The following is a 13257-nucleotide window of genomic DNA, read 5'->3' on the forward strand; positions in this document are numbered from 1 at the left end:
ACAACAAACAAAAATCTTAGGCCTACCATTAAAAGCCGTGCTTGCACAGGTTCTGCGCGATCCTCTTCACTAATATCCTCTGCGTCTCAATCGGGCTCAAATTGATCAATATAGACGACGTCATTGTTTACAATACAACCGGAGCACATGCCGCTATGTTGAGGGGCGGGACATTTAGATGCACGCTAGAGGCGGTTTAGCCAATCACAACACACTGGGCCAGCTAATCAGTCAGAGCCCATCGTGTATTTCTGAGGGAGGGGCTTCATAAAAGCAGGAAATGATCAGTGCGTTCAGAGGAGAAGGGACAGAGCAGTGTGGAATAAAGGTAAATTATATGAAAAATAATGCGTTTTTTAACAAACGAAGCATTAACACATGTTAGACTGCACCCCATAAACACAATCAAGCCTATAAAAAACCCAGTCAACCACCCCTTTAATAGATTGTAGCCCGGAAAGAGGCTAACTCCCATGTGGCAAGTGCCTACTTACACAGGGTGAGGGTTTATCTCAATAGGGTTCAATCTCTCTATCTACTGATGAAAGGTGGAGTGCGACATGTTTAGACCCTGATATGACTTTAGATAAGTTTAGCATCATACCTCCATAGTGGTTAGATGTGGAGAATAACTTTCAGGAAATGTATTTCAGAAAAAAAAAAATTCAGGATTTTCCCCCTAAGTATCTTATTCTCACCAAGGCTGCATTTATTTGATCAAAAATATAGTAAAAACAGTAATATTGTCAAATATGATCACAATTACAACTGTTTTCTATTTAAATATTTTAAAATGTGATTTATTCCTGTGATGGCAAAGCTGAATTTTCAGCAGCCATTACTCCAGTCTTCAGTGTTACATGATCCTTCAGAAATCATTCTAATATTCTAATAGTAGAAAACAGTTGTGCTGCTGGTGAAAACCATGATATATATTTTTTGATGAATAGATTAAAGAATTAAAGAACAGCATTTATTTGATATATATATATATATACATCCAAAATAAAAGTTTTTGTTTACGTAATATTTGTGTGTACTGTGTATATTTATTATGTATATCTAAATACACACACATGCACATATATATTTAAGAAAAATATATTATATTTGTATATTAAATATATGTATATATAATATAAATTAAATAAATATAAATATATACATGTAAATACATGTAAATATTTTCAAAATATATACTGTATGAGTGTGTATTTATATATACATAATAAATATACACAGTACACACACAACTATTACGTAAACAAAAACTTTTATTTTGGATGCGATTAATTGCGATTAATCATTTGACAGCACTAATATATATATATATATATATATTTGTAACATTGTTATTACTGTCACTTTTAATAAATGTAATGCAGCTTTCTGAATAAATCTTTTGGACAGTAGTGCATTTTATCCATTATGGCCTTCTATTTTTTTTAGATAAGCAATAAAAAATACATTTACTAAAATGTGTTTGTTCATATAAAATTAAAATAAATTTTTTTAGCATGTTCAGTATCATACTGTATTTTTTTTAATTTGACTCAAAAAAGTGATGTGATGTTATTGCCACATGAATGCTATAATGACCACATCATGATGATATTTTTGTCTATTAAAGCTTAAATCTGGGGTTTTAGCAATACACAACTGAATGAAAATGATAGCCATCTGGCAGCTTACTACGTCATAGACTGTTTAGCAAGCATTCACATGCTAAGCATGATTTTGGATTCTGATCCAACCCCTTCAAATGTTATATTTAGATTAATAATGCGTATAATGCGTCTTTTTTCTGTAACAGAAAACAGTCTGGAGAGGATGACAAACATGTTAATCTTTTTGTGCTTATAATGTCTAGAGTGTTCTGTACTCACTGTCACAGACACAACACTGGATCCTCCGGGTGAATTTTCTGGAATCCGAGCGATGTAAAAATCAGAGGAGAATTTGGGAGCATTATCATTGGTGTCTAGCAGATGAATGATTATGTCTGCCGTGGCACTGAATCTCTCAGGGGTGTCAATCTCTACAGCAAGGAGCTGGAAACAATGAGCATAACATTTCTGCAACTGGTAACATATTACGATCATTGAAATCTATGTATAGAGGACTCATTTATCAGTAATACTTCTACATGTATAATTGTGTAGGGTCATTCTCAGGCCATTTGTGTCTCATTTGTGTCCCTATACCTGATACAATTAAGGAAATTATTTGAAAGACTTAATTTTGGTTATCATTTAATGCAAAAGTAATTTTTATTTTTAAAAGCCGATTTTCATGTTCATATAAAAAAGAAAAAAGATAAGAAGATTAAGAAGAAGAAATTCTGCTTTTTATTGCACTTTAAAGTCATTTAAAGCATAAAATCAAACATGCATGTCTGTATCATATAGCATATGCAACACATTTTTTGGTTCATTATATTCAGGATTGAGCACATCCTGCATATAAAGTACATAAATGTCCTCTCTTAAATGATTCCCATAAAATTCTATTTACCTTAAATGTCAGGAATTGTGATTTCTCAAAATCCATTGCAGCAGAATCCTCTACCAGGACAGTGACTTGGGCTTCATTCAGGACGGTTTGAGGAACCACTCGTAACATGCGGCCTGGGCCCACCAGTCTGAGGTGAAATTTTGCATTTGATCCCTGAAAATGTACAGTATAAACACGTTTGGTAACACAAAACTTTTGAACTATTGAATTAAGCATAAGTCAACTCTAACTGGCATAGGTCAAAGCTATTTTAAATGGATGGCAAACATCAGGATAACAATCATTTTGGCAGTTGTGCTCACCCAATAAATTCTGCATCTCAATGTGACTAAATGCTGAATAACTAACAATATTGCATAATATGACAAAAGCTTAAAAGGGATCAACTGCTTTTTTGGGTGCCATCCTGTCATTTATGTAACATAAATGACAATGTTGCATTAGAACTGAACCCTGCTCATAGAAAACATGGAAGTAATACATTAAACTAATGGCGCCTTGTTGATTTTTAAATAATGGTTGATCTGTACTACAAAATTACTGCAACTTAATCAGCTTTTATAAAATTATCTTAAAACGAGGGACAGATAGCCAGATTTTCTTTCTAATGTATATAAATATGCATGCACTAATTTTAGCTATAACAAGCCTGTAACCTCCTGCTGAAAAAAAAGAAATACACACCTGGTCGGAGTCATTGACTGTTATTTTCAAGCCACTCAGGAACTCTCCCTCTGGAGGATGCTCATACATAGTTAACTCAAACACATTTTGTGGTCCATTCTCTCCAAAGAATGTGGGTGGATGGTTGTTCAGATCCACTACCCGAATGGTCACTGTGGTGACTGCAAAGTCCAAGCGTTTTCCTTCTGGACTAACCTCTGAAGCCTGAGAAAGGAAGATATTGTTGATTATTAATACAACTAAACACATTAATACCAGCCGACAGTTGCAAAAAGCCACATTACATTGATTAGCTTGACATACTCTTGTAATGAGGATGCACGTTTTAGAGATAGCAAGAGTAGCTAAATACCATGGACAGAGATAGATTTTAGTAATTGGCTTATTCCTGAAACTGGCTTACGCTCTGTCTCAAGTCAGAGATCAGGGGGCCAGCAATGTCTAGTAATCAAACATCTGATGCAAGAAAAAACAGAAGCTGGAGATTTTACCTTGACTTTAATATTATAGACTTCTCTCCTCAGGTCTGCTGGGTACACCTTCAGAATGATGCATCCACTGGTTTTATTGATGGCAAAAACACCATCTACTCCTGAATAAATAGATTGAGAATTTGTTGACGTTTCGACCACTGGTGTGGAACTGAAACATCATAATGAAATTCCTTTCCAGCCATCAAATGTGCAAAACAAATGCTTTTTCATATTAACCAAAAATACATACCAGAATTTATTGAATACATTATTGGATTTGGATTATCCATGTCTCCATCTTTGGCAAAAACTGTAAATATCTCAGATCCCTATAGACAAAATTAGATATTAGACAATTAGCAGTAAAGTTGGCACCGTTTGATTTTTTGGTAAAAACTGAATATGACAAAGCTTTGTATTAGCTCAAAAGTTAACGTTGATAGATAGCTATATAAGGGGAAGATATCTGAATGGATTCTAGAAAACTATTATGTCTTGAGAGCATGTGTGCAGTAGCTCAGTATAGTCTTTTCCAGCTGATTTAAGCTGGAAACTGCTCAGATAGAATGAGACATCTGTGCTGCTCCACAAATATTTTAGCAGGTTCAAACTGTAACATGGCAACCTCTACTATGTACCTTTTTTTTTTTTTAAAGAAATTAATACTGTTATTCAGCAAGAATTAGAATTAGATTGATCAAAAATGAATTAAAAACAATGTTACAAAAGATTTTCAAGTTTTCAATTTTAAATTGTAATAATACTTCACAATATTCCATTTTTACTGTAAACTGATCAAACAAATGCAGCCTTGGTGAGCATAAGAGAATTCTGAGTAAAAGGCTGACTTGAATTACTTTTAATCACGGAAACATGATGTAGTGTTATGATGGATACTCACAGGTGAGGAGACCTCATAGACATAACCAAAGTAAGGAGTCCCAACAAACACAGGAGGAGTGTCTTGAGTGTCAATCACATTTATGGTCAAAGTGGCAGACGATGACATCACTTGGTGCTTGCCCTTGTAAATGCCGCCTCCATCCTAGTGTTATTTCATATTTCATTATGATACAAGAAATACTATTAGCCAAAGGATTAAAATGATGATTGGTACAGCAGATACAGGCTGGGAATGGAAGATATATTGTAAGCTTGAAATGGTATGAAAAGTAAAACAAAATCACTCCCTCTCACCTTTGCCACCACAGTGATGAAATGTGTGCGGGATTTCTCATAATCGAGGGTTTCACCTGGTTTTATCCGCAACACACCACTATGATGGTCAATGGCAAACTTTGTGCTCGGTTCACTGCTCTGGATTTAAGAAGAAACATAGAGATTCTAATGTCACTCTGTATAAGGGAGGCAAAAGAAAAAAGATATACACTGCTTTCATATGACCTTTAGTTCAGATTTGATTTCTCAGCTGGATGCCAGAAGTTACCTGGAGGAAGTAAGTGACTGATCCCCTTGAGCCGGTGTCTCTGTCCACTGCCTGCACTTTGTAGATGTTATTCCCAGATGTAGTGTTATGTGCGCACACACACATATACAGTTTTCAAACAAGCCTGTTTATACAGATCACTTTCAAATCAAAACCATTTTGATGGCCTGGTTTTTTTCAAAACATATTATATAGGAACCTGAATGATCTAGTGAAGAATAATTAAGAAAACAAGAGACATAATTCCTCACCTCAGCCACATCTACAATGGAAGGCATGTTCTGAAACTGTGGTCTCTCATCATTGGCATCCATGACAAAAACTGAAACCTTTTCAGCTACCTGACATGACACAAGAGCATCAGAAAGATCACGAATGATCATCACATACACTGGGTAAGACTTAATAAAGTAAGTAACAATACTTACTTTATTAAGGCCATCTGAGATACTGACAAAGACTTCAATCTCATCTTGTGCCTGTGAAAATAAAAAGATGTAGTGTCACTGTAGTATTCTCAGAATTAAACGTTTCTCATTTAAAACGTGACACTTTTTGAAATGTACCTCTCTGTCAAGTTCATCTATTAGAGTTACTGCTCCAGATTTGGGATGAACACGAAAATATTCTTTGGATCCGGGTTCAAAGGTCATTCCATACTTTACTGGCTGGCCTTCTGGGACGGTTCCATTAAGAACATATATCTGTGTTCCTGTCATTTACATTTGTAAGTAGTTATTTCTGTGCTTTTATAATTCACACCAGTCAAAATGACCTCTACAGCAGTGGTTCTCAATTAGGGGCCTCAAGATGACTTCAAATCATCTAAAATAAGATATAAAAATGTAATAATTAAATTTTTCAGCAATATACCACAATCAACAACAAAGACCAAGGGGCAAAATCACCACCCTGCACCAAGCTCAAGACACATGGTCTTTGGAAAACAGACATGTTAATACTGTTTACACCTAGCCAGAGTGAAATCAATATAATCAGATGGTACAAAAATGTTGCCTTACCTTTTGGCGTATCCTCTGAGAGATTTAACAGTGCCATATTACCGTTGTTACTGTTAGGCCCATTATCATAGAAATATGGTGCGTAATCAGTCTGTGCTGTAAACAACAATAATGAGATATCCGAATAACATTCCGCAATTAACAATGTAACATAACCAAACTTATAAGGACAAGACATCATGTGCTGTACAACAACTGTACCTATTACAATATTTGTCCTTTTTCTGACATGAGGTTGATCACACATGGCATAATGTAATAATACTAATGACTGTCTCTATCTACTTGTCTAGGATTACAGGTGTCTTACGTCATAAATGCTTCAATATCCCCTGGTTTATCAAAGGTATTTCACTATATAGATACATTTATGAAATAAATTTATATCTAAATTTAGATTTAGTTTTCTTTCAGCGAAGTCTCTATTTGCTCACCTCCTACTGTCAATCAGAAATGCAAATGTGGTGATGCAAATGAGACAGAAACACCAAAGAAGTACATAAAAATGGTCAAGATTATACACATTAGTCAACAGTATAACAATCAAGTAAAGGAATGTTTAATCGCCTGAGCCACATCCGTATTCAAACATGCTGATAAATACATACCAAAGCAGAAATGTGCTAGCAGAAGAACTGATGAAAACTGAATTTCCATATCATTCTTCATCCTAACAAAGCAAAGCAGTTACAACAGGCCAGACAGCGCACTAGTGAAGAGAGCTACGGCAGAGTCCTTCTGAGGGTGTTTATTTCAGACTGAGGAGAGCTACGGCAGGTGCTAAGAGCCTAATCCAATGACACACTATAACCCTTGAGCACATTTTTAGAAGCCCATCTTCGCAGCATGGGAACTAATGGCCACTAGAGGGGTTCATGAATAGCACACCTGACCTGATCTGACAGGTTAGAGAGTCTTCTTAGCTATAGTACTTCTGAAATCCCTCATTCGGAATGCTGGATCTCTGTCACAAAGGAACAATCACCAATGAATACTGATGACATATTATGAAAAGAATCACCCAATTTTAAGAGTAAAACTTAAATGATCTTTTTGTGAATGGATTAATGAACGAATGAATGAATAAATAAATAGCACGTTTGTAAGCATTCAACAGAATTTTTACAGGCCTTTTAGCGGATGAGTCGTCTTAATCTCTTTGACAATCCAGTTTATATTTCAGAGCGCACGTTCAGGTCACATTTAAAACAAAGTTATGTAATCTCATACTCATCAGCATTAGCAAATGCCTCCATCTCACTCTTTCACAACCTTTATCATTAGAGCTTTTTAACATTCAATTATGGTCAGAGTTGAAGTTTAATGTTAAAAAAATCTTTTACAGTCAGCTAATGTGGATTATTTAGTAGAAAACATTAGAATGAAGGAAAACATTTATATGTATAAATATAGCATTCAGAGCTATAAATTAAAAAATTCAATCAAATAGATAAAAATAGATCGTATTACTTTTTGCTCAGATGAGCAGCTGTGCGGATCAGAAAAGGAAACACCTGCCAATTTACCTTCATCTACATTTGTGAGTGTGTTTTTGCTTTCAGGTTTAATTTGTTTGGAGCAGGCAGATGGCAGGCAAGCAGATTAACCTACAATAATCCTTCATCATCGTATAGTGCTCAGGGCCAGTCTACAGGGACACACAAGCTAGAAGTGTCTCTGCATGTACACCACAGAAAACACTGGACTCTGGCAGATCTGGACATATCGATGACCTTATATGACCGTGAAAATGTTGCCTTGATAATGCTTATGATTACCAGATTTGTTGCAAAGTTCTTGCTTTTTCTACATAATGACACTATAAAGAATAGTGATAATTTTGATGAATATTGCAAAAAAAAAAAATTAAAATTTATTTTTGGTTTTACAATCAGAGGGGGAAAAAAGTAGGTAAAAAATCCAGTTTATCGTAATATTAACCCTGGAAATTTCTTATATATTGTGATCATGTACATCAGTCATACATCAGCAGTGTGGATTATGTGGGGGAAAAAATAGAAACCTTGAATGACAGACAGACATATTTGCCACTTAGCCTATGCAAAACATTATCATCTTCTTAAATCTGTTTCTGACATGACTATAAAAGGTCTTAGATATCGCTTTTATTGTGATTATCCTGGCATGGTTTAAAATGGGACATGAAAAAAAGTTTACAAACCTCAACCTCAAATGACATCCTGGGTCTGCTTTAGTGATTTTCAATGATAATAGCGCTATTTTATACAAAATAAACAGCAAATTATAATTACTACAGTAAATTTCATGTAAACAACTCAATATTTATGAAATTTCTGAATTCATTTGCAATGCATATGTGGCTAAATTGGAACTATTAGGAAAACTAACTCAAATGTAATAATTGAACTTTAACTATTGAAATCCCAGTTTCAATATTAATGTGTAACTATTAAATATATAAAGATCTGAAATATTTAATCCACGTGTTTGATGTTACTTCTTGGATTACAAATAAGGTCTGGAATGGATGTAATGTCTGGGTCATCAACATATTAGGGTCATTTTAATCTTGCAAACTTCAGTTCATCTGAAAATATATTATGTATTCTAGCTCAGAGTTTAAGCATTTACATGGTCTTACAACTCAATCATTTTTTCTCATGTTTCTCCTATTACCAAAATATTGTTGATGTAAACAAACGTGGTTCTATTTTTAAGCTATAAATAAAATTGCAGACAAATAGCTATAACCTCAGTTTAAATAAGATAAGAACAGTACCTCAAACATAGCTTCAGGTACAGTGGTTTGATAAGACCCAGCTTGGCAGTTGCTGTTTGTATAGCCTATATGCTACAACTGCAGTATAATTTGGCTATTCAACAACAGATGCGCTGGGAATGTGAATATTTCATGTCAATATTTTATGTCATTGTAGTTCGTTATTGTCAGTAACAGTGTACATCACCGCCCCCACGTGGTTACAAAACGTTAATGCTGAACGTTTCGAGGTTCTCCTTCGTGGCACCGCTGGAACGAAAATACTTAAACAGTCTATTTATTTTAGTGATCCCATTCGGTGCACAACAGCATCCCATCAAACATACACGACAAAAAATACACGAAACAACGAAAAATCAATCTGGACATCACAAGTTTAGCCTACATTAAAACTGATTAATGATTTCCAGCACTCATCTAAATAAATAAATAACAGAAATATTCTGGGGGGTTCTTACTTGACCACGTGACGTGTATCCAAGGATAGCCCAAACTTGGAGACCGCCGAGTAATGGACACGTTTTCCAGCATGCTGCACCGGAGAAACGCGCAAATGGAGATATATTAATAAAAGTCTTTCTTCAATGCCGTGAGAATCTGGAAATAACTTTAGGACCCTTCGACATTTGAGTTCCAGCAAAAATGTCTAAGTTGGAACTTTCTTAACAATGAGTGATGATCTTTTGTTCGTGGAAATAACAGGGTAGCCTACGAAGTCTGTATTATGAAATATTAACGTTTTAGTGTAATTAGCGTTTTTAAGTGAATAAGAAGTACTTTGGAGTCTTCACATAGGCTATATACGCACAGGAACAATGTGTACCAGACGCAATCATTCAGGATGCTCCAGATGAACTACTGGAGACCCGTTCAGTCTGTAAGTAAGATTTCATTCAATCTAGCTGCTATCAGTCGATGTTATTTTTATTTTACCACAGTCGCAGAGTATTAACTTTCACCTCTGCCTAAGTTCTGTAAATACTTTCACTGCAACATTACAATAGTAATCTTTGAGTTTGTCTTTTTATTTACCTCACTATCTATCTATCTATCTATCTGTTATTCTTCATACAAGAAAGCATTAAGCCTTGAGATAAAACGACTGTGACTTCAAGTTAGTTGACTTGTTTTTTCATAAAATATCACAGCTTCATATAAATCTGTGATGTGGACAAAATGTAATCTAATCTAAACACTAATCTAAAAGATTTATGATTATAGTCATAGTACAGAATTATTTTTTATTTGTCTATATTTCTTGAAAACAAAAACTAGAAACACATCTTTACTCCCATCCATTTTATGATTTTCATCCAAATTTTCTTAACCATTAATGAAATTTAAAGTGGTTAAAAAAGCAATGAATTTTTCTTGCTGCAAATTGTGACTTAGCCACCACCTTGAACTGATATGAACATTTAATGCAGAAATTTAAGTTAATTTTTTTAATGCAACTGTCATGTTACTATATATTTCCTAGTGATTAGCCGTTAGATTGGTGTCATCACACTCAATCTCCTGTTAGTTCACTTTGATTAGTTCAAAACAGCAAGTGAAAGTCATGGTGTGGCCTTACTGTGTGTGTATGTGTGTGAGAGAGAAGCCATTTGGTGCCACGTCTCTTCAAGGTTTACATTTTGTGATATGTCCATGACAAATACACCCCCTGTTCCTGTTCCTGTTCCCCTCCTCCACCGCTGCTGCAGCAGCTGCAACTCGTGGGCCCAGGCAGCACAAGCGAGCCTGTCACTAGTGATAGTGGATTTATCTCATATAGAAGAACTCCAGCTAAACACTGCCTATCTCCCAGAAGGCGCCATCACGCACTGCTGAACCGCAAAGCACTCCGTAATGAAACAAGACAAAAACACAAGGATGAAACATGCTCCTTCGCCCCAGACTGCACACACCTCTCTGATACCCATGCTAACTCACTTCCTGTGTCATGTTTTCTGACAGAAAATGCCACTAGATTATATCCTTGTAATACTCCTGGATAAAAAGTGGTGCTCTCCCAAAGGTTTAAAATGATTGACCATATGTCACAGACAAGACTGAAAGCATCAGATGCACTGTAGTTTATTTTAACAAGCTACTGATGTGTATCTTCCATCTCTGGGGAACAAATCAAATCAAAGTATTTTTTTACACAATGAAAAATAAACCCAAACACTGCTACAGTAGGATTATTTAAGCATTTTTCTAACACATCTATAAGGCTGTAAGATAAGCCACTAATGTAATTTGTATGGGAATGATGAACAGAGTGATGTCCATTTCTGCTTGAGCAGATCATCAGATTTGTCAAATGCTTCAGTGGTTTTTGAATATGGAAAGATCTCAGCTCAACCCCCATGCCTCACAGTTTGACGGCTATGGCATAATAAGCCCACATAATTGGTTTATATTTATACTTAGATTGCACACTATCATTCCTTGACGGCTCGAAAATTGTGTCATATCCTAAATGCTACTCTTTGTACAGACAATTTGCATGGCATTTACCTACGACTAGTTTTCATACTAGGACCTAGTTTTCCCACTGGTACACATCTTATTTTACGACTACAATATTGCACTGGCTCTCTTTGCGTTTTTAACACAATTTAGGAAAGTGTCAAATTCATAATTCACTGTCTGGCAGAGGTCTGGTAGGTTTATTTGCACAGATGTGGTCTCGATATGGTCCAGATTAACCCCTGTCACCCGGTGTTTGCCTTGCTGTGAAGGTAACACAATGCGTTATTGCTAGTAAACGACAGCCCTGAATAGAGTTACGTCGGGTTATGGCAGCTCACCTACTTCAGCCATTCGGTGGGGTTATCTGTGGTCAAACATGCCCTAAAGCTACTGGTTTAATTCCAACACAACAGCCTAATATATTTGTAGTGTTGTAATGGTGTTGTTCCTGTACCATTTCCTTTTGGAAACAGGAGCTTTTATACTCAATAAAGAGTCTGTTATAGGCTATATGCATTATACTTTCCTTAAAACAGACATTGGCCTATTTAAACCTCTGTATTCAAATCTCTAACTATTTACAGTTTTAAATCTAGTGATATAACTTTGATTAAGAAAAAAATCTGATGAAATTCTTATAACCTCAAAACAAGGGTTTATTTAAACATGTAAACAAAAACTTCCTCGACAACACATGGCTACAGTGAACAAATGGCTTGTGGAATTCAGAGGTCCTGAACCCTTGGTGAAAGGGCAGACCAATGTATCAGTGTAGCTTTCCTAAGAAGGGTGAAAATGTTGTATATTAAAGAAATGCTACAACAGATGATTTGAAACAATGTGTAGAGGACACTGACCCAATTGTTCATTACATACTTAACTCTCATAAAATGAAAACGGTTCCTTGTCAAACAAACAAAACTCCGCCCACACCATGTGGCTTCCAAGATTTAATGAAAGCATTACAAACTTGCTGCAATAGGAAATGTCATTTCCTTCTGACTGGGTTATATAGAGGCAGAACCATTAGCTACTAAGTTATGATCTATGAGTTTACTTTTATTTTATTTTATTTTTGTGGTGAAGCTTGAAAATCACTCCAGTCTCATTCTGATTGGATTTTTATCGCTTAAAATATTTAACATTTAAAATAAATATGATATTAAAAACATAAATATAATAATTACAGTTATTAAAATAGACTACTGTTCAAAATTTGGGGTCAGTAAGCTTTTTTATTTACAAGAAATAAATACTTTTATTCGGCAAGAATGCATTTGTCAGGGATCTGGGTCTGGTGGTTCTTCCTCTGACAGTACAAACAAGCCATTTGAAGACTCAGCGGCGATGGGGATTTTTTTATATCCAGCTCCCGGACGACCGAGGATCCAGACCCTTGCCAATGGGCCGCATCCCTGCCCACAAGACAATCGCCCCTTTGGGCTGTACGCTGAGGACCTCTTCGATGCAGGCCAGGGGATAGGGCTGGAGGAGAACACCCTCATCCACCTGTTTCTAGCAGGCCTGGACGAGCCCGTCAACTGGGAGGAGCTGGGGGAGCTAGAGACGTGGTCCTATTGGGAGATGGTCGACCACATCATCTATTTACGGGAGGTGGAACTGCTGGAGGGTGGCCCCCTCCCAGTCTGGGCTGCCATCCCAGAACCTCCTCAGGTCGTGTCGGCCACTTCCGGGTTCGGGGGGTCATTCTCTGAACATCCCGGGCTGAGACGCAGCGTGGCGAGGTGCCCGCTCACAGGCCTTCCGAAGCGGCGGTGCCCGCTCATGATGTTCTCGAAGCGGTGGTGCCCGCTCACGATCCTCCCGAGGCGGCGGTGCCCGCTCACGATCCTCCCGAGGCGGCGGTGCCCGCTCACGATCCTCCCGAGGCGGCGG

At 36.5% G+C, this 13257-nt stretch overlaps 1 protein-coding gene across 1 annotated transcript in view; it reads right to left on the reverse strand.

Annotated features, from left to right (window-relative positions):
- The window catches only part of LOC107716342 (cadherin-related family member 1-like), a 14714-nt gene extending 7719 nt beyond the window's left edge, over positions 1-6995 (reverse strand). The window contains exons 1-14 of the mRNA XM_016522742.1: positions 6749-6995; positions 6575-6580; positions 6141-6236; positions 5685-5830; positions 5547-5597; positions 5370-5459; positions 5119-5205; positions 4869-4988; positions 4573-4716; positions 3922-4000; positions 3690-3790; positions 3199-3402; positions 2515-2667; positions 1887-2051 (exon numbers count right to left, since the gene is read on the reverse strand). Of these exons, the coding sequence (XP_016378228.1) occupies positions 1887-2051; positions 2515-2667; positions 3199-3402; positions 3690-3790; positions 3922-4000; positions 4573-4716; positions 4869-4988; positions 5119-5205; positions 5370-5459; positions 5547-5597; positions 5685-5830; positions 6141-6236; positions 6575-6580; positions 6749-6809 (1503 nt within the window). The 5' untranslated portion in view covers positions 6810-6995. The remainder of the gene's footprint in view (positions 1-1886; positions 2052-2514; positions 2668-3198; positions 3403-3689; positions 3791-3921; positions 4001-4572; positions 4717-4868; positions 4989-5118; positions 5206-5369; positions 5460-5546; positions 5598-5684; positions 5831-6140; positions 6237-6574; positions 6581-6748) is intronic.
- Between the last annotated feature and the right edge of the window lie 6262 nt (positions 6996-13257).

Source organism: Sinocyclocheilus rhinocerous, unplaced genomic scaffold (assembly GCF_001515625.1).
Source record: "Sinocyclocheilus rhinocerous isolate Xijiao unplaced genomic scaffold, SAMN03320098_v1.1 scaffold869, whole genome shotgun sequence".
NCBI classification, from domain to species: domain Eukaryota; kingdom Metazoa; phylum Chordata; class Actinopteri; order Cypriniformes; family Cyprinidae; genus Sinocyclocheilus; species Sinocyclocheilus rhinocerous.